This window comes from Mytilus californianus, unplaced genomic scaffold (assembly GCF_021869535.1).
Source record: "Mytilus californianus isolate M0D057914Y unplaced genomic scaffold, xbMytCali1.0.p SCAF_1, whole genome shotgun sequence".
NCBI classification, from domain to species: domain Eukaryota; kingdom Metazoa; phylum Mollusca; class Bivalvia; order Mytilida; family Mytilidae; genus Mytilus; species Mytilus californianus.
Window position 1 is genome coordinate 23,535,443 of NW_026262581.1, and position 20,131 is coordinate 23,555,573.

General features: G+C 31.6%; 1 protein-coding gene across 10 annotated transcripts in view; it reads right to left on the reverse strand.

The window, feature by feature from the left end:
- Window positions 1-11,648: 11,648 nt before the first annotated feature.
- LOC127717431 (S-adenosylhomocysteine hydrolase-like protein 1) overlaps window positions 11,649-20,131 on the reverse strand; it is a 109,038-nt gene continuing 100,555 nt past the window's right edge. For 6 of the 10 annotated variants that reach the window (XM_052223103.1, XM_052223072.1, XM_052223126.1 and 3 more), the window contains 2 exons: window positions 19,804-19,924; window positions 18,029-18,396 (listed from right to left, as the gene is read on the reverse strand). In XM_052223103.1, coding sequence (XP_052079063.1) covers window positions 18,315-18,396; window positions 19,804-19,924 — 203 coding nt within the window. In that variant the 3' untranslated portion in view covers window positions 18,029-18,314. Of the gene's footprint in view, window positions 15,905-18,027; window positions 18,397-19,799; window positions 19,925-20,131 lie in introns of those variants that run through there. The other 4 variants (XM_052223117.1, XM_052223079.1, XM_052223092.1 and 1 more) reach the window with 4 other exon arrangements.

Sequence of the window (20,131 nt, forward strand, 5' to 3'; positions counted from 1 at the left end):
CTGTGACATTACCTGAAAAACTCAAAACCTTATATATGTGGTAATTTGAACCTAATCTAAGGTGGCTTATCCTCTCGGTCTTGATGACAAAATATTAGGACAGGGGAACATAACTAAAACTTCAATCGATATCATTAATATTGTCGATAAACGACTTAGAAATAAAAGGTCTCATGGCAAACGAAAAAACCGTAATCAACGTATTAAACATCGTATAAATTATACACTTGCTGATCTGTTATCTATAATAAAAAATAATGGCAGACATCAAGTATTATGCAAACTGGGTCAGATACCAATAAGTAAATTATATGCTATTTTTCTGGAGTGTGATAAAATTTCTATTCTTAGCCCAATGTATAAATACACCCATTTTTGTAAAGCCTTTTGTCATCATATATAGATATAAGAAGATGTGGTATGAGTGCCAATGAGACAACTCTCCATCCAAGTCAAAATTTATAAAAGTAAACCATTATAGGTCACAGTACGGTCTTCAACACGGAGCCTTGGCCTAGTATTGATTAACCTGAAAATCATACACGGCATTTTCTTAAATTAAAATATATAAATGAGGGGCCTGATGGGTTATTTTCGTTCTTCGTGATCGGCGCATTTTCGCTATCGTGATCCGTTTTTCTACAGATTTTTTTTTTTTATATTTTCGTGATCCGTGATCATGGAAATTTATTTTCTGTGAATCTTGATTGACAAAAAAATCAACTCGTGAATCGTGATGAGACCCCCCCCCATCAGGCCCCTCATAAATAGAGGTATTGATTTTATTAACTTATCTAGTATATTCAATGACTCTTCCATCCAAAGCCAAATACCTCCATATTTTGATAATATAGAACCACCTATTATTTCGTATTCTTATAAAAAAAACCTGGCAGAAGTTTGATTTTTAATGAAACGTCAGTTACATCAGACGTCAATATAGAAAATAATGTTTCCTCCACTTGAGACTGTGAATAATCTAGTTTTAGATATGTTCCCTATGGTCATGTCCTTACAGGTGACCTCAACATCGTCGAAGACCGTGAGGTCATAATTTTTTTTAAGAAAGGACCGAAATATCGTCTTTCATTTATAATAGATTGGAAACAGTGTCGTCAGGTCATTAAAGACGCTCTGTCTGTCTACTGTAAAAATTGGTGTAAATGTGAAAAATCTGATAACAAATCTCTAGACAGTTATTTGAATAAAATTATGAATACTGTTAATATTCGTATATCTCATTTTGAAAACAAAACTGAAATTAGTAATAGGGTCCATGATATTCCCATTTCTAGAATAAAAAAATGAGCTCCAAGTACTCGCAAAGCGGTTTATGTTCGTACCGGCAGACAAAGCACCAAATAATGTAGTGGTGGTGTGACGCATATACTACACGGAAGTTATCCAAAACGAAATTACAAATTCTTCTACATTCAGGCCCGTACGCTCCACAGAGAGTCAAATTGTAAACAAGCATATCACTGCCACTACCCAGCTTAAAGCCTCTTCCGAACATTTGAAAGTCCCTACCTGGTTACCTAGATTGCACAAAAAAACATTTAAATTTCGTTTCATCTCCGCATCTAGTAAGTGTTCTACTACCAATCTATCAGTGCTTCTAACTACCTCCCTTACTACTATCAAAGAACTTGTTATTAACTTTTGTAATAAAGCTTATGAAAATAATGGTATTAATTATTTTTGGGGTGTTAAAAATTCTTTAGAGGTTTTAGATAAAATACATGCTTTTGATGGTCCTTTTAATTCTGTTGACAGTTATGATGACAGTTCTACTCTCTATACTACACTTCCACACAATCTTATCAAGAAAAAGATTTCATATTTAATTAAATGGTCTTTTGAAAAATCTCCTTACAAATTTATTTGCTGTAACTCGTTTAAAGCCTTTTTCGGTAACGAAAAAGGAAAGTATGCTAGATACACTTACTGGAAACGTGAAGATATGATTGAAGCTTTACATTTTCTCCTGGACAACATATTTGTACGTTTCGGCGATAAAGTGTATCGACAAGTAGTAGGTATTCCTATGGTCACTAACTGCACCCCTTTAATAGCAGATTTATTCCTGTATTGCTATGAATCTCAGTTTATGACCAAACTCAGTAAAGACACGTCATTGTTACATTTGGTTGATACATTCAACAATACCTTCCGTTATCTAGATGATATTTTTTCGTTAAATAATCCAGAGTTCTCTAAATATACTACCGAATTTTACCCAATAGAACTTACTTTAACTAAATCTAACATAAACAGCAGTAGTTGTCCTTTTCTGGATTTGGACATTTCAATCTCTAAAGGAAAACTCCATACTAAAATTTACGACAAAAGAGACGACTTTTCATTCCCTATTGTTAATTTTCCTTTTTTAGACGGCGATGTTCCTTTGGCTCCATCATACGGTGTTTATATATCCCAACTCGTTCGTTATGCCCGTGTGTAGTGATGTCATAGATTTTAACGAACGTAATTAATGCATCATTGGTAAATTATTAAGTCAGGGATTTCGTTATCTTAAATTACGTAAAACTTTTACTAAATTCTTTCATAGATACAAAGATTTGATTAGTAAATTTGGCTGAACCTGTAGAAAACTGATTAAAAACGGTATTACACATCCTAAATTTTACGGTAATATTGTACTTAAAGCACGGATATCACTATGTGATCCGTGTAAACTCATCTAACCTTTTAACAAACTTATTAGTAAAGGTTATCTTACCAATGTTGTAATTAGATCTTTGTATATAGTTTACATTGGCACTAATATCGATTTTGTCATCAGCAAATTAAAACATAACTAAATTTGTATTCTTTTCAAACGGGATGTATAAAGACACATCAACCTTCATTTTGATCTATAAAGAGGTTAACTCCTAACTATCCTACTGCCTGTCGATACATTTATTTTTGGCATTGCACAAGTCATGCCTTCTTTGACTGTCCATGGCGTTAAAATACTAAATCCCTGGGATGTGTTTTAGTTGATTTTAGTCTCTGATGCATGATTTTTTATTATTAATTGTTTTTGGCTTTTAACTAGCTGTCAGTAACTGCGAGTACTCTCAAATCGTACTTTCTTGTTTATTTGACCTGTTGATACTAATTGTAATGCTTTTTTGTTATTTAATGTTTACCTATTCAGGGTTATATCTGGTCTATATACCAGCTATGATAAGTGTTTGGTATTACTATAAATTTTCACTTCTTCGTACTATGAACATCAAAATTATTTTTTTTGTAAAAATATTTCCTTTCTCCATTTGAACTGTACACATATACCTAACAACAAAATTATTTTTATTTACCTGTGTTTAAAGTAATTGCAAATGGCTGATATTTTTGTTCAAGCATATTGTTTTTCTTAAATTGTTTAACATTTCACAGCGGTATAACATGTTACTTTAATTATTCTTCCCTTAGTTTATTTATTTTGTATTTGCATTGTATCATAGATCAAATTTATTTGTTCAGTGTATGTTCACTGGTATTTATATGTCTTTTGATTGAGTTAAGCCATTTCAATTGATATTTTATAGTGTGTCTTTCTATGTTGTGATGTTACACTATTGTTTCAGATAAGGGTGAAGGTTTGGTACCATTAAAACGTTTAAACCCGCTGCAATTGTTTGCACCTATCCTAAGTCAGGAATCTGATGTTCAGTAGTTGTCGTTTGTTGATGTGGTTCATAAATGTTTCTCGTTTCTCGTTTTTTATATTGATTAGACCGTTGGTTTTCCCGTTTGAATGGTTTTACATTAGTAATTTTTGGGGCCCTTTATAGATTGCTGTTCGGTGTGAGCCAAGGCTCCGTGTTGAAGGCCATACTTTGACCTATAATTGTTAACTTTTTATACATTGTGATTTGGATGGAGAGTTGTCTCATTGGCACTCATACCACATCTTCTTATTTATATTGTTAAATCATAGTCCACGATTTGTCATGGTTCATACTATCATTCACATGATTAAAAGATATTAGATTACTTGGTTAAATTTTCTGCACAGTTACGCATCATCATGTATTGCTAGTGATTTTATTTCTCAATACCTATAATAGAATTTAATACTTTTAAAAATATAATCACCAACTGATGTTATATATAATGCACTTTTGAAGTTATGAAGAAAACTTTACAATGTTGAGCTCAGCTTCAAATTTATCATCATCTCCAGAAAAAAACAACCCACTCATAAGTGTTGCCTTGTATCAATATTGAGGGAATTTAGATACATAATACCCTGATCCTCCATTACCGTACACGTCAGTACATATCCTTGTCCTTACAGAAAACGGAAGGCATGTCTGTTTGGATTACAACTAGAATATCTCCTACTGATGCTGTTAGTATATCTGTAGGAAGAAAAAGTTTGTTCCCTGATGAATTGACATGAGAATGACCCAGATAGGTCCATTGAACCTTTCCCTCTCCGTCCAGGACCATAATCCTCCCATCATCATCAAACTGTTTTTGTTTGCCATCAATCCCAAAGATGATAATTTTCCTATAACTTTTGTCAGTTAGGTTGTAAGTACCGTCCTCCTCCATGACACCCAGTATAATATCGTTTTTTATAGTGACATATGTGCCAGTTGGATACAGCGGTGACACAGATAGGAGAGTTTTCAGTTCTGCTGTTTTTGTTGTCAACAGAATGAAATTAGCACAGCCAGACAAAGACAGGAGAATATCTTTACTTGCTGTAAGGTACATGTCAAAACTAAAAGTGAAATTTTTTTTTCTGTAGTTACATCAAAGATGGAATTCCATGCTGTTTTATTATCCAGTGTTAATAGTCCGTTCACTCAATTTTGAAGGTTGATTGATACATTTGGAGAGGTCTATCCTAATGTTTTGTTAAGTATACTTGTTTTCCTTTTTATAAAATGATGTCTATTTATTTTGATATTTATATAGTTAACACTGTTTTTTATTTTCAGTTCTTACCAGGCCAAATCACTTATTTTCAGACCCCTCTCGAAAATCAAATGGTCATTCCCTATATTAAAAGTTGCAATCTTCAACTTTCTTAGTCTATGAAGAGTGTCGTTCAATGTCTCATTATCAACTGCATTCATACACATATTTTTTTTTACTAGATTATACTTTTTACAACATATTTTACGATATAAAAACATAATCAAAAGGTAAGTTTTCCCATACTTCATGTCTTATTTCGTCCACCAAGAAATGACATTTCTACATTAGTTGCCATAATGCAGCTTTTGTAGACACTACCCGATTCAGTACTTTTCAGCACTATTCAGACCTTATGATTTCAAATGAAAAATAGTATGACTGAGATCAAATTATTTATCAAGCTCCAGTCATAATGAAAGTAGATTGGTCCAAGGGCCGGTACTAACATTCCATATACCTCATTATATTTCAAGTCAGGCGTGTTTTAGTGAACTGTCCAATAAAGGGAAACATATTATATTTTTATTAACTTTTTATCAGTAACCAGTATATAGTTTTTATACGCCCGTTTACGGGACGTATTATGGTATACCGTTGTCCGTCCGTCCGTCGTCAACATGTTGGACAATAACTCAAAAATGATTTAACCAATTTGCACGAAACTTTGGTGAACTGTTTATATCTACTGACGTGAGCTGCCTTTCGATTTTTATAAATTTTAGATTTTACTTTTCCGAGTTATGGGCTTTTATTCATTAAAAATGTGGGATTTTCAAGTTTTCGGACAATAACTCAAAAGTGTTTTGAGCAGTTTTCATGAAACTTTGGTGAATTGTTTATATCTAATGATGTAAGCTCCCTTTCGATTTTAATTAATTTTAGATTCCACGTTTCAGAGTTATGGGATTTTATTCATAAAAAAGGGGGAATTTTCCAGTTTTCGGGCAATAACTCAAAAGTGTTTTGAGCAGTTTTCATGAAACCTTGGCGACTGCTTTATATCTAATAAATTAACCGTCCTTTATTGTTTTATAAATTTCTGTTATGACATTGAGGAGTTATGGAACTTTATTCTTTAAAAAAGTGACGACATAGCATGCGCTCATGGTGCAGCTCTTTATTATCAACATGAATTGTTTTTAATGTTTGTAGAAATTATGTCACCATACACAGATACATTAGTCTGATTCTTGGTAAATCTGTGTTCGTTCTTTCTCTTGAATGTTGTGTACATGGTTGAAATTCAGCAAGGTTCCAGTTTAAATGTCTTTTTTTTTTGCTGGTAGGGAATTGAAATTACTATACATTGCATTTGAGGACCGCTGAGGAAGTACTGGTAGCATGAAGAAGATACAGTTGATCCTTTTTCATCTACAACACTTGTTTAAAAATTTCTGTAATCTAAAAAATAATGGTATATCCACTTTGGTAGATTTTTTTACGGTTACTAAAATTAGCTCAAATTATTTATGTCAATCCGATCAATATTGAGAACAATGTTGACTGTATACACTGGAGGAACTTGAAATGTATATTTCAATTTTGCTGTTATACCAGTAAATGATTTTATTTTATTCTTGGGTTGCTAGATAAAATATTATCTCTGAAATTACCTTAAATAAATCAGATAAAAATATGTCTAAATAATCGAACTTGAAACCTTTCAAGATAACATTGCTATAAATTGAAGAATTTCATTTTAAGCACGTGTTGTGTTTTTAACCTTTTTCGGAGGAGGAGCTGTGAAGGGAGCTACAAGTGAATTGAATTAGTACAGTGCTGTATAATAATGTTGTGAATACTGTAATGGTTATTTGTATCTTTCTTAGACATGTACTTATATTTCACAAAATGATGCTGTAAATATATCAAAGCACTGTAAGCGCTGTAGGCAGTAAACCAAAAACCAAGGCAAACGTAATTATGAAAACTGTGGCAATGTTGCTTCAATTTTTTTTAAAGATTTGAAACAACAAACATTAAACATTCGTATATTGTACATTTATGTTCAATAAATGAATTGATTATTAAGGCAAATTAATTAATATTTCATCAAGGTTTTCAAAAGCAACTCACTGCTTGAAAGATTTAAATGTTTTCTTTAAAATGAGCCATAAATGAAAATTATGATAGGCCCAGAAATAATTTAATAAACAATTAAAGTAAATTCAATAATCTAGACTCATTTTTTGCATCAAAATTTTTGTAACAGGATGCCGTTACGAAGTCTCCCAAACAAAGCCCCCATAATTCGTCATTCCCATGGTCTCCTGACATTGGGCAAAGTCCAGTTCATATTGGTTTGGTCTAGTAAAGTGATATGCATATGTGACACCAAGGAGATTGACCCTGTATGTCATTCAAATCTTTTTGAAATGATGAACAGGAATAAATATGGTTAGGTGTGGGTATCTCGACCGTTTACAAGTTCTCAAACAGGAGGGGGTGGGGTGACCCCAGGGACTCCCCCTATATTTCATTTGATTTGTTATATTGTCCCATACATGAATACATATGGTTTAGGGGTGGGGATCTCGACCATTTCCAAGTTCTCAAACAGGAGGGGGTGGGGTGACCCCAGGGACTTCCCCTATATTTCATTTGATTTGTTATATTGTCCCATACATGAATACATATGGTTTAGGGGTGGGGATCTCGACCATTTCCAAGTTCTCAAACAGGAGGGGGTGGGGTGACCCCAGGGACTCCCCCTATATTTCATTTGATTTGTTATATTGTCCCATACATGAATACATATGGTTTAAGGGTGGGGATCTCGACCATTTCGAAGATCTAAAACAGGAGGCGGTGGGGTGACCCCAGGGACTCCCTAAATATTTCATTTGATTTGTTATATTGTCCCATACATGAATATATATGGTTTAGGGGTGGGGATCTTGACTGTTTACAAGTTCTCAAACAAGAGGGGGTGGGGTGTCCCCATGACTCCCCCTATATTTCATTTGATTTGTTTAATTGTCCCATACATTAATATATATGGTTTAGGGGTGGGGATCTCGACCATTTCCAAGTTATCAAACAGGAGGGGGGGGGGGGGGGTGACCCGAGGAACTCCCCATATATTTCATTTGACTTTTTATATTGTCCCATACATGAATATATATGGTTTAGGGGTGGGGATCTTGACTGTTAACAAGTTCTCAAACAGGAGGGGCGGGGGTGTCCCCAGGGACTCTCCCTATATTTCATTTGATTTGTTTTATTGTCCCATACATGAATGTATATGGTTTAGGGGTGGGGATCTCAACCATTTCCAAGTTCTCAAACAGGAGGGGTTGGGTGACCCGAGGAACTCCCCATATATTTCATTTGATTTGTTATATTGTCCCATACATGAATATATATGGTTTAGGGGTGGGGATCTTGACTGTTTACAAGTTCTCAAACAGGAGGGGCGGGGGTGTCCCCAGGGACTCCCCCTATATTTCATTTGATTTGTTTTATTGTCCCATACATGAATTTATATGGTTTAGGGGTGGGGATCTCAACCATTTCCAAGTTCTCAAACAGGAGGGCTTTGGGTGACCCCAGGGACTCCCCCTATATTTCATTTGATTTGTTATATTGTCCCATACATGAATATATATGGTTTAGGGGTGGGGATCTCGACCGTTTACAAGTTCTCAAACAGAAGGGGGTGGGGTGACCCCAGGGACTCACTCTATATTTCATTTTTGATTTGTTTTATTGTCCCATACATGAATATATAAGGTTTAGGGGTGGGGATCTTGACCATTTCCAAGTTCTCAAACAGGAGGGGGTGGGACGATACTGGGGACTCCCACAATTATTTTCATTTGATTTCTTTTATTGTCCCATTCAAGTAAATATATATTAGGTGTGGGTATCTCGACCGTTTACAAGTTCTCAAACAGGAAGGGGTTGGGTGACCCCAGGGACTCCCCTATATTTCATTTGATTTGTTATATTGTCCCATACATGAATACATATTGTTTATGGGTGGGGATCTCGACTGTTTACAAGTTCTCAAACAGAAGGGGGTGGGGTGACCCCATGGACTCCCCCTATATTTCATTTGATTTGTTTTATTGTCCCATACATGAATATATGGTTTAGGCGTGGGGATCTCGACCATTTCCAAGTTATCAAACAGGAGGGGGTGACCCGAGGAACTCCCCATATATTTCATTTGATTTGTTATATTGTCCCATACATGAATATATATGGTTTAGGGGTGGGGATCTTGACTGTTTACAAGTTCTCAAACAGGAGGGGCGGGGGTGTCCACAGGGACTCCCCCTATATTTCATTTGATTTGTTTTATTGTCCCATACATGAATGTATATGGTTTAGGGGTGGGGATCTCAACCATTTCCAAGTTCTCAAACAGGAGGGGTTGGGGTGACCCCAGGGACTCCCCATATATTTCATTTGATTTGTTATATTGTCCCATACATGAATATATATGGTTTAGGGGTGGGGATCTCGACCGTTTACAAGTTCTCAAACAGGAGGGGGTGGGGTGACCCCAGGGACTCACTCTATATTTCATTTTTGATTTGTTTTATTGTCCCATACATGAATATATATGGTTTAGGGGTGGGGATCTTGACTATTTCCAAGTTCTCAAACAGGAGGGGGTGGGACGGTACTGGGGACTCCCCCAAATTATTTTCATTTGATTTCTTTTATTGTCCCATTCAAGTATATATATTGTTTAGGGGTGGGGAACGCGACGGTTTACAAGATAAAAGTACATCTTCAAATTGAAGGGGGTTGGGATGACCCCCAGGGACTCACCCTATATTTTGGTTGATTTTTTGTATTGTCCTGTTCTCATTACTGAAGACTGCATGTGTCTATCACCTACTGAGTCATTTGAAAATTTAAAAATATAAAAATCCCATAGGGTTCTATAGTAAACCCCTCCCTTCTTGAGGCCCCTCCAAATACCCCTAAATAGACCCCAATGCACAAACAAAATATTAATGGCTCCGCTAGACATGTTAGTCTCATATTTTTATGAAACCCTAAGTAAATCTGACAAACAGTCAAAGTTGTCTTCTTAGACGGTTTGAGTGGATTCGGTCCGACTTGTCTCGGGGCCGAGTTGTCCACATTACTTAAAATATCCCATCAACGTCGATTTCCGCATCTGTTTTCATGACCTCGTTTCATTCATAAAATAACAACAACCTTATTTGGCAATATAAGTTAGAAATTACCACCCACTTATATAACTTTATTTCCTCTATCATAGAGATTTGTTGTACATGAACAATATTCATGCGCATTTTGCCATTTGGGAAATATAAACGACTTGTAATTACCGATTTTCGGCGATGAAATATTTCATACAATTGTTCTTTGACATCGTAGCCAAAAGCACAGGGGATAATAAACTACGTACGGATTTTTATTGAGCACTACTTCCTATGTGCAACTTCAAAAGTTTTGGGTAGTTCGACGATCATTTAAGGTTTTTCTGGTCATATTTTTTGTATTCCAGAAATAAAAGTATTAAAAAAATGCCCAATTAGTTATAAATAACATAATAGCCAGCTAGATAATAACAATGGCACGTATTTCAGCATTTATTGGGTAGAACACAAATCTAGGGTGCTCGCATAAGGCAGCTTAACTGCCTAATAAACAAGGAATTATTTGAATCTGGAATAATTTTGAATTTTGGAAAATTGATATGAAATGTATGATGAAAACTAACCCAACTTAATAGGGTTAGCCATGCGCGCATAGCTAAGGTTAATTCTACTTTCACTGATATTTCAGTATAAACTAACTAACCCCACTTAGCCATGCATTGCATGCATGGCTGACCCTCCTGAATTGGGTTAGTTTTCGTCATACATTTCTTATTAATTATTCAGAATTAATAATTATTCCAGGTTCATATAATTCCTTGTTTATATCTAATAGGCAAAAATAGTGAAGTCTGTTGCTTGAATAAAAGCATATATTAGGTTGAAGTTTTTGAAGGATTTTTGACATCTTATTGCAATGTTAATTTATATAGACAGGTGTCATCTTTTATTAGAAAGCTAAATAACTTATTGTGATATGTATATTGATTTGTATGAATTTTTATTTGTTTTTGTTTTTAAATGTTACCATTGTATTATAAATCATGTTTATTATTGTATATTTACCTCATATTACACATATATGTGTCTGAGCGTTGCTTTACAATAAATAGTTAAATAAATAGTTATTTGTTTAATACATGATAATTCTGAATCAGGTTTACAATTTTCAATGGTATTTCGAATAACAAGGTAGGCTTATCCAATACTGTATGTAAAAGCTATTTAACTGCAAAAAATAGACCCTTTATTAATAAAATATGATTTTTTTTGTTTTAATTTATCACTGGATACTGTCTTTTAATCACAAAAAAAGCTTTGGTATAAGTTTTATACAATACCATGGCATATTTATTAATGTCTAAACAATTAACAACAGAATATAGGATTTCTATGGCGCTCTTTCACGACAGAATTTTGCAGTCAAAAACTATGACTGGCAATTGTGGATTAAAATGGTACAGAAATGTGTTACAGACAGAGGGACATAGGTATACCATTTAAGTAGGGGCATAAAAATACTCTATTCTAGCATACAACATTTCTCCATTGGTGTAAATTCTTGTTACAATAGTCTTTGAGTGTGAAGTACGCGGGCAATGACACAAAAAATTACTCAAATCATTTATAAACTGCTTTTATTTCTAACAATTTCTGACTTGTAACATAATTGACTCTAGAGTAACAGCTTTGTTACCATGGTAATCACACTAAATCATTTGAAATCTCTTATTCTAACTAACAATCACATTAAACACTGACCTTTCATGAATTTGTCTTTATATAATAATACATTTATTCTATATAAAGTGACATGTAATATAAATAGTGACTGTTTGCTATGTGTAATTACATATCCATATAAAGTGTAACAAATAACACACATCAATTTCATTCTCAGCTTTTTTATAGCTTTTATATTATCGTAAAAGTTCTGGCAACATAGAAACTGCACTGCATAGAAAGTATAATGTATGGAGAGCTATGGAAATGTGGTCAATCAAACTTAATCAATCAAGTGTTGATGTCTGCTGAATTTTAATGGGTCTTCAAGAAGATGCATCCCTAAAATTTTACTTATAAATATGCAAATGTATGTTCTATTCACCAGTCTCTTTCAATCAATTTTGGCACTGGAATGTTACCATAATGCAGTGCAGTTTCAATGAAGTAACTAAGGAGAGATAATACTATTTACAACTGTCCCTGAATGCTATGAATACATAAAAACTGCTGCATAGTCACCTAATGTATTGGATAATGAACTATTTTGAAAATTAAGCAAAAAATTTTCAGACTAGAATTTTTTATCCTTTTTCTCATATATGATAGTCAAAATTTATCTTACCACTAAAGCCTAGAATTTAGAGAAGCATTTAACACTATAAACAAATTTTGATTTGCATATTGTAGTTAAAAAGGTTTTTACATATAACTAAATTACTTTTTAACATGTGAAAAATCCATTTAGATATTAATTTTTCCAAAAGTATATCCTATAAAAAAAACCAAAAATCTTTACTTAAAAACTCCTTTCTAAGGAAATGTGTAAATTTCCATCTGCAATACAATCTTTATAAAGCATATCACAGAAACTGAATTACATCTTATCATACAATATATCTATTAACTTCTTTCCATTATGACTTTTATATTCCCAAAACCATTTATACACCACCATATTGATATCCTTAGACAAAACAGAAAATTAAGCTACAATTGCATCCATGACAGCAAAGTAGTTAACTCTCAGCTTTTAAAGTGTTAAATTTGACCATCCATTTTGTGAATTTCTTGCCTTGAATTGATCACATCTTTTTTTATTATCATGTTAGACTTTTACATGAAAACACAATTTTGTTATTTCACATAAAAATATGGACAATGTGGATGAACTGATAGCAATAAAAAAAAATTTTTTTCTTAAAATGGCTGTGTTGCATTATTTTCTGTTTTGGCTAGACACTTTAAATTCCACATTTTTCTTAATTAAATTTCACTTTCCATTTTTTTTTCTCAATTTACTCTTTTTTCAAATTATGATACTAAATATTATTTAATAATGTGTAATATACACACAATCCTCTTGTTTTTGGTCATTCTTCCTCTTCCACCACCCATAAAACTTTTACTCATTACTTGTTTACTTAAAAATATGTCATCTTGTCATGAATACTTTTGATCTACTATATATAGCTATGTGCATAAAAAAACACAGGAATAATGACCTGAAAATGATTCAATCAAGTAAAAAAAAGTCACTAGGTTATAAATGTTATATTTTCATATTTATTAGAATTTTGCAATTTCAACAATGCACTTGTCATCTAAAAAATGTGCTTCTCATTATAATCAGTACCTACTGCAAATTTGTAATGCCTTTTTACAACAGGTTTTGTTTTTGTTTTCAAATAAAAAAATTCCTCTAAAATATTTTTTATAATCTTATAAATGTATTTTTCTTTTTAAGGAAAATATTTTCAAACATTAATTAATAAATACATATTAATGCAAAGTTCAAGTATGTCTAGATCTGAAAATTTGTATCAAACCTTTTATTATATGAAGTGTTATTTTCAATAAAAAATAAAAATCAATTAAAATCAAATAAAACTAAAATACATTACTTCTGTTTATACATTACATTTGTGTATATACAGATATGTAACTAAACAAATCACAGAAAACAAGGAAAATCTACAAAAAAAAAGTTGGTAATTTATACATACATTTTATGACTTATTCATCATCAAATGCATTTTGTTTTTCAATAAAACGAAAATGAGGAGATGGAAAATAACTACATCTCCAGTCAAACTATGTTCGTATCTGAATAAAAATATCTGAGATTCAAAAGAATGAACAAAAGTTTAAACTACATTATATACATATTAAAATAGATGAAAAAAAAGAAAACAGGAATGGAAGCAAAATTTCTTACAGTGACTATGGACAAACAATTCATCTGAAATTCAACTCAAGAAGAAATTTTGATTGAAACTTGAAATAGTTATAAAACTAGTTCAACCAATATTATTGGAAATTATGTTTTCCTTCCATAATATCTTAAATTTTATCATTTTCCCCTTTTATATGAATAGGTTTTGATTCATTACACTTTTACTTATGTTAATAAGACAAAAATAAAAGTTGCTAAACTCCTAATGAATTTGACACAGTAATTTATGTTCTTTAACTTAGTATTTGATTTGGCATTCCAACTGTTTTTTTATTTTTAATTTTAATCACCACTGATGAGTCCTATATAGATGAAACGCACATCTGGCATACAACATTAAAAGCCTGGTATCTTTGATGAGTTTTTTGGAATACCAGACACATATTTTGTCTACATAAGAATCATCAGTGCTGCTCTAATCAAAACATTTGCAAAGCCAAATGAAATATAACTAAGTTGAAGAGCATTAAAATCGAAATTCTGAAAGTTGTGCCAAATCCTAAGAAACCTAAAACATTTTAATGGTTATTTGTTAGCTTTTTCTCATCAGGTGTCCAAACCTCTTGTGTACGAGGCTTCAGTATTTAAAGATGATTCAGAACTCTCCAATTTTATACATATTAAATAAAATATTACTAGCTTAGGCATCAAATAAAAAAATTTAGTCACCTGAAGGCTGCCTTTTCGTGAATTTCTAACCAAATTAACAGTATTTTATTTGAAGTTGATACAAGTTTTCATAGACCTTATGAATAAAACTTTACCAAGGCTGTAGATTCAATATTGGTTCCTGGGGTCCATGAAAACTCATACAGAACACTACAAGAAGAATGTAAGTGTTTGATTTAATAATAATTAAGTGAAATAGAACTGTTACAATGAAACTGACACAAGACTATTGTTCAGAAATGCTTAAGTAAATTTCAAACTGGCCATTATGATTTTTAATCCAACAATATCAGAATGAACAGTCACCAGATCAGGTAGTGTCATGTTTTTAAAAATTAAGTTATAATACATATTTTTTGTTATTTGTATAAGGATTTCATTATTGCACACATAAACCATAACCTAGGAATCTTTGGTATATTTTATATGATTCAGTTAAGTTATATGAATTCAATTCTTCAGACTGCATATAATAAAATCCTATGTGCAAAGTGACCAGATGATCAAACTATCTTTACAAGTAAATATGAAAACACAATCATTTAGTTGGTTGATTGTGAAAGAAAGACAGTAACATCAGATTAGAAATTTGTCAATGTTCTAGCTTGACAGCGTATTAACAACATACTTTTATACTATCATTAATCACTGTTTAAACACACTATCACAGTTTCTTTCAGAATATGAAAATTTAAAAACAGGATTGCAATAAATTCAGGTCTTCTGAACTACGAGTTTAATATCTAATCTCACTATTATAGCTTATTTCATTTAAAACTTTTATGTAAGGATGTTCTATGTTAATGTTATAAAATAAGAATATTTTCAAAAATGACATCTCTCTTCAATATCAAAATTAATAAAACACACCAAACAAAATTATCATAATACAAAAATAGGTATGGGTGCTTGTTTTTGCAATACAAGTGTTTGGGAAATTAGAAATTTTAGCTCTATAAAAGTTCTCTGTATTTCCTTTGTGACATGAAATGGAATATACAAAAGTTAAACTTCATGCAAAAAATATTAAAAACAAACAAGAGCTTTCTTACCAAAAAACCTACAAATATTGAAAAAAAGTAATTTGCTTTGTCTTTAGTCAAATGATTTTCTGTTCAATTTCAAAGAAAAAATGCAGGAAATAAAGAAAACTATTGTCTGTCACATGATCAAATCACATGATATGTTTATTGTCGTGGCATGTTGTGGAATGGTGGGTAATCTCCAACTATTCTGTTCTCCTTAATATCTGAAAAATAAAATATGAAACTTGTCAAAAGCTAAATATTACATGTCAATGTAAACTATTTACCTGCTGTGCAGCAAAATACTTAGTATTTATCGCCTTGTTCTTATCTAACTTTAAGTTCAAGGTGCTATAGAAAAATGGCTCAATCATGAGGCTCACTAAGATTACATTGTCATTAAATCAGCACATGATATCAGCACACGATATTGTCAAATATAGTAAATAATCACTTCTTTTGTTGATTTAAGTTTCAATACTCTTGTTTACATTTCAGCTGTAGTGTCTAGGAATTTTTAATATCTATAGGGTGTTAGTCACAGTTTATTACTGAGAAGTATATGCAGTACCTGGTTGGACAGGTAGATAAGCTAAAAACATTTCGTAGTAGCTAATTTTCTGCCAAATTTCAAATTACACAGCATAATTGTTATCATTTCCAATATAATTTAAATTTCAGTTTCACTTAAGAAAATTCCAAGATTAGTACATATCTTATGTCTATTCCATTTACAAAGAAAATTTAAGGTTTTCCCAATTTAAAAATTGACCCACATGAGATTAAACTAGTGCAGCTGTGGCTTGTAATATCAAACTTAAAATCAGTTATCATATTCTCAGGTATGGAGTATTCTGACCAGTTCATTCTTTCATAAACATAACCCATATATTGTAACAGCTTTTAATCGTTATGATTAAAAATGTGATAGACATGTTAAAATGCCACTGTATATTCACAAAGTATTGCTTGTGTTTATTCTTGTGCTTAATTATCGGCAAAAAAGATACAATACTAATTATTAAAGTAAATTTCAGGAATTGCAGGTTACAAATAATAAGGGTATAATTTAAAATGCAATTTAGATTAATAGCGAACCAAATGAAACATTTCCAGAGTCATCTCCTCTTGGTCAAGGTATTTAAATTTTTGTCATTTCTATTGTCCCATTGTATAAATACAATAGCTATTGGTCTCTGTGTAGTTTATTCACTGGAACCTTTAAATTTCTTCTAAGAGAAATCCATCACTCATTGATTAATTTACCTGTGTAATGACAAGGAAACTAACAAAACTGCATGTGATGTTATATTTATTCAATTTCAATAAGATTTTTTCAATCTGTTCAATGTAAACATTGATTCAACCATTAGAAGTTGATTTCTGAAAAAATTTTCAACATTGTTCCTATTGGATTTTTTTTTTTTTGTGTGTTTGACAATTTAAAACTGGAAAATGACAATATTTAAATTGTGGCCTTCTTAAATATATTCTATACCCAAACAAAATTAAAAAAAAGCTGCAAATTTCAAATAAAACAATGATAAAAATTTGTCAGAAATCAACTTTTTTTATGATTAAATCAAGGTTTACATTGAACACATTGAAAATATATTATTGATATTGAATAAATACAACATCACATGCAGTTTTTTTAGTTGATACATGTATTTTCATCTTCTTAGAAGATGATATTTTTACACAAGTAAATTAATCAATAAGTGATGGATTTCTCTTAGAAGAAATATAAAGGTCGAGTGAATAAACTACACAGAGAACAATAGCTATTGTATTTATTCAAAGGGACAATAGCACTGACAAAAGTTTAAATACCTTGATCAAGAGGAGATGACTCTGCCGAAATGTTTCATTTGGTTTGCAATAATTTATGCAATACTAATTGTGTCACATTTTTTTTTGCAATGGTAAAAACATAGCAACACTTTCTGAATTTACACAAAAAACACAATTTTTCACACTGTTATATATATATGATGAGAATGAACAAATGTATGTGCATCTTTTTGGAAAATGACAAGGAAACACAGGAATCATTAACAAAATCATCTCAACAACTTAATACAACACAACAAAATTTCACAGTAAACTTTGTTCTTTACAATTAACTTTTGCAGCCACAACCCCTATGCTCATTTATGGGAAATCTTTGTAGAAGAAATTCTTACAGGCCTGATAAAAATTTTACAGGCCTGGAATGGTAGGCATGTAGCCAAGTGTTCAGACTTCTGATTCAAACTTTTGGCTTTAGTTTCTTACAATGCTCATTTGTTTGAAGATCACTTATTGAATCAAAAGAGTAAAACAAATAAAACATTTCAGGTCCATCTTTTAGATTTTTGCAAGTTTCTTAGAATATCCTATTTTTGGTTTTTGTTCAATCTTCCAATATTGCTCTCTCTGAACTACTCGATACACACTGAATATATAGGAGGAATGGTTATCAACAACACCAAACGGAGCATTTTTTAATAAATGGAACAAAAACATACACACAAATATATATATGAAGTTAAAAACCACTGATTGATTTATTATATTAACAAACGTTTATATCTTATAAATTAAGTTTATTAACATTGTGATTTCATGAGTATAGACAATGCCACATGTTAATCACAAAAACGAGCTGGCCGAACCTTTGGAATTACAGTTACATAAATGCTGATGGTCATTGCATTCTGGGCACGAAATCACTCTGTCAAATCAAAAATGCATTTAATTATATTGTAATGCATTTAAAAAAAAATTCTAACTTCTTTTTTTTAAACACTGCTTTTTTTTCAAAGCATACTTCTAATCTCAATTGCTATTAAAAACAAAGAAGAGAATTCCTTTTTCTCTTCCAACAAAATGAAATTGTCCAAAGTAGATGGCACTTAAGACTATCTTTATTCTGAAAACTGCAATTTTAGCATTTTTGTTTCTTTTGAAAATTGTGAAATTCTTATATATTCACTGTCCAGCGAAGGATCAAAATGTTCTAATGGTAACTTGAACAACAATAATTTTCATGGTTTTATCAATTTAAGAAACTATTTTAGGTGGGACACATTTATCTGTAGAATGGAAAAAATCAAAATATAAAATATCTTAATAACATTAAGACAAAGGGGAAAGGGGAAACACATCAATTTGAATCAGACTTTTCACTGCAATATAAGAGAGATAACTGAAATATTTTTAAAATGAATCAGTGGTTTTAAAGTTAACAAAATGCAAACATATCTCAAACCAATTAAGATATAACTTGACTTCAAGATGTACCATGAATAGTTTGCGAGATTAAAATGAATAATGTCAATTCAGAAATTATAGTGAGGCTTTTTTTATTGTGAATAATGTGACTTGTTAATATGAACTCGCACTTTAAATTTGACATATATGTAAGTATGCAGCTTATCATGTAATCGCAATAATTATTCTCACATTTTGTTCTGTCATGTCGAAATCACAATAATAAATGCAGGCAATAATTTCTGAATTAATCCACTTTTTGCCTCAATTCACTGTAGGCTTTTTGATATAATTTTTAGATTTTACAAAATTTTGAAATTTGGTAAAAACAAAGATTGACCAAAACAAGCAGATATCCCTTCTTCATAAATGTCAACTTTACAAACCTCCAATGTGGGAGATTTCCATCAAGGGATTATTTTCCAAAATGAGATTTGACAGTGAACTGATTTTACATATCTCCCATTGATGTGTAGAGTTAACAAAAAGTATCCTTACAAAATAGAAACAAAAGAAATATGGCTACTGAAAATAGTATGGAACATTTAAAAATGAAATGGCTTAATCTTAAAAAAGTTTTTCTTGTAACATTCATGCATATACATCATATTCCACAAATACATAATATCAAGGCCAAAGGCACACTAAAGCTCAAGTAGTTGATGTCCTTTTTACAGTAGGGGTATGCAAAGTTTCTGGATGGTCAACTGCTTCTTTAAATTCATCACAATTTTGCTGGAAGAGATCTACAGCAGGCAAAAATATCACAAAAAAACAAGAATGCTCTTATTCATGCTAATATAAATTCATAGTGAATAATCCTGTTCCCTTTTAATTACACATCTAAGCACAATAGGTATTGACTTACCTATAATAATTTGGCTTGAAGGGTCCTGTTTTATTTAATCCTAAGTATTTAGCTTGTTCATCTGATAGTTCTGTCAGATGTGCATCAAAGTTTGGTAAATGTAAACTGGCTACATATTCATCTGAAATACATAAATATAGTCCATTAAACATTCATTCTGAAAAAGGAAAGAAGAATTCATCATTATTTTGATCGTTGTTGTCTCCCTTTGTATGCCACAATTATTTTCTCTTGGGGCTATACAAGTAAGAAACAATCTTAAAAAATAAACTTTTTGTAATCAATTTTTTCCTTCGTTTTTTTATTGTGGTTTATGTCTTTCAAATTT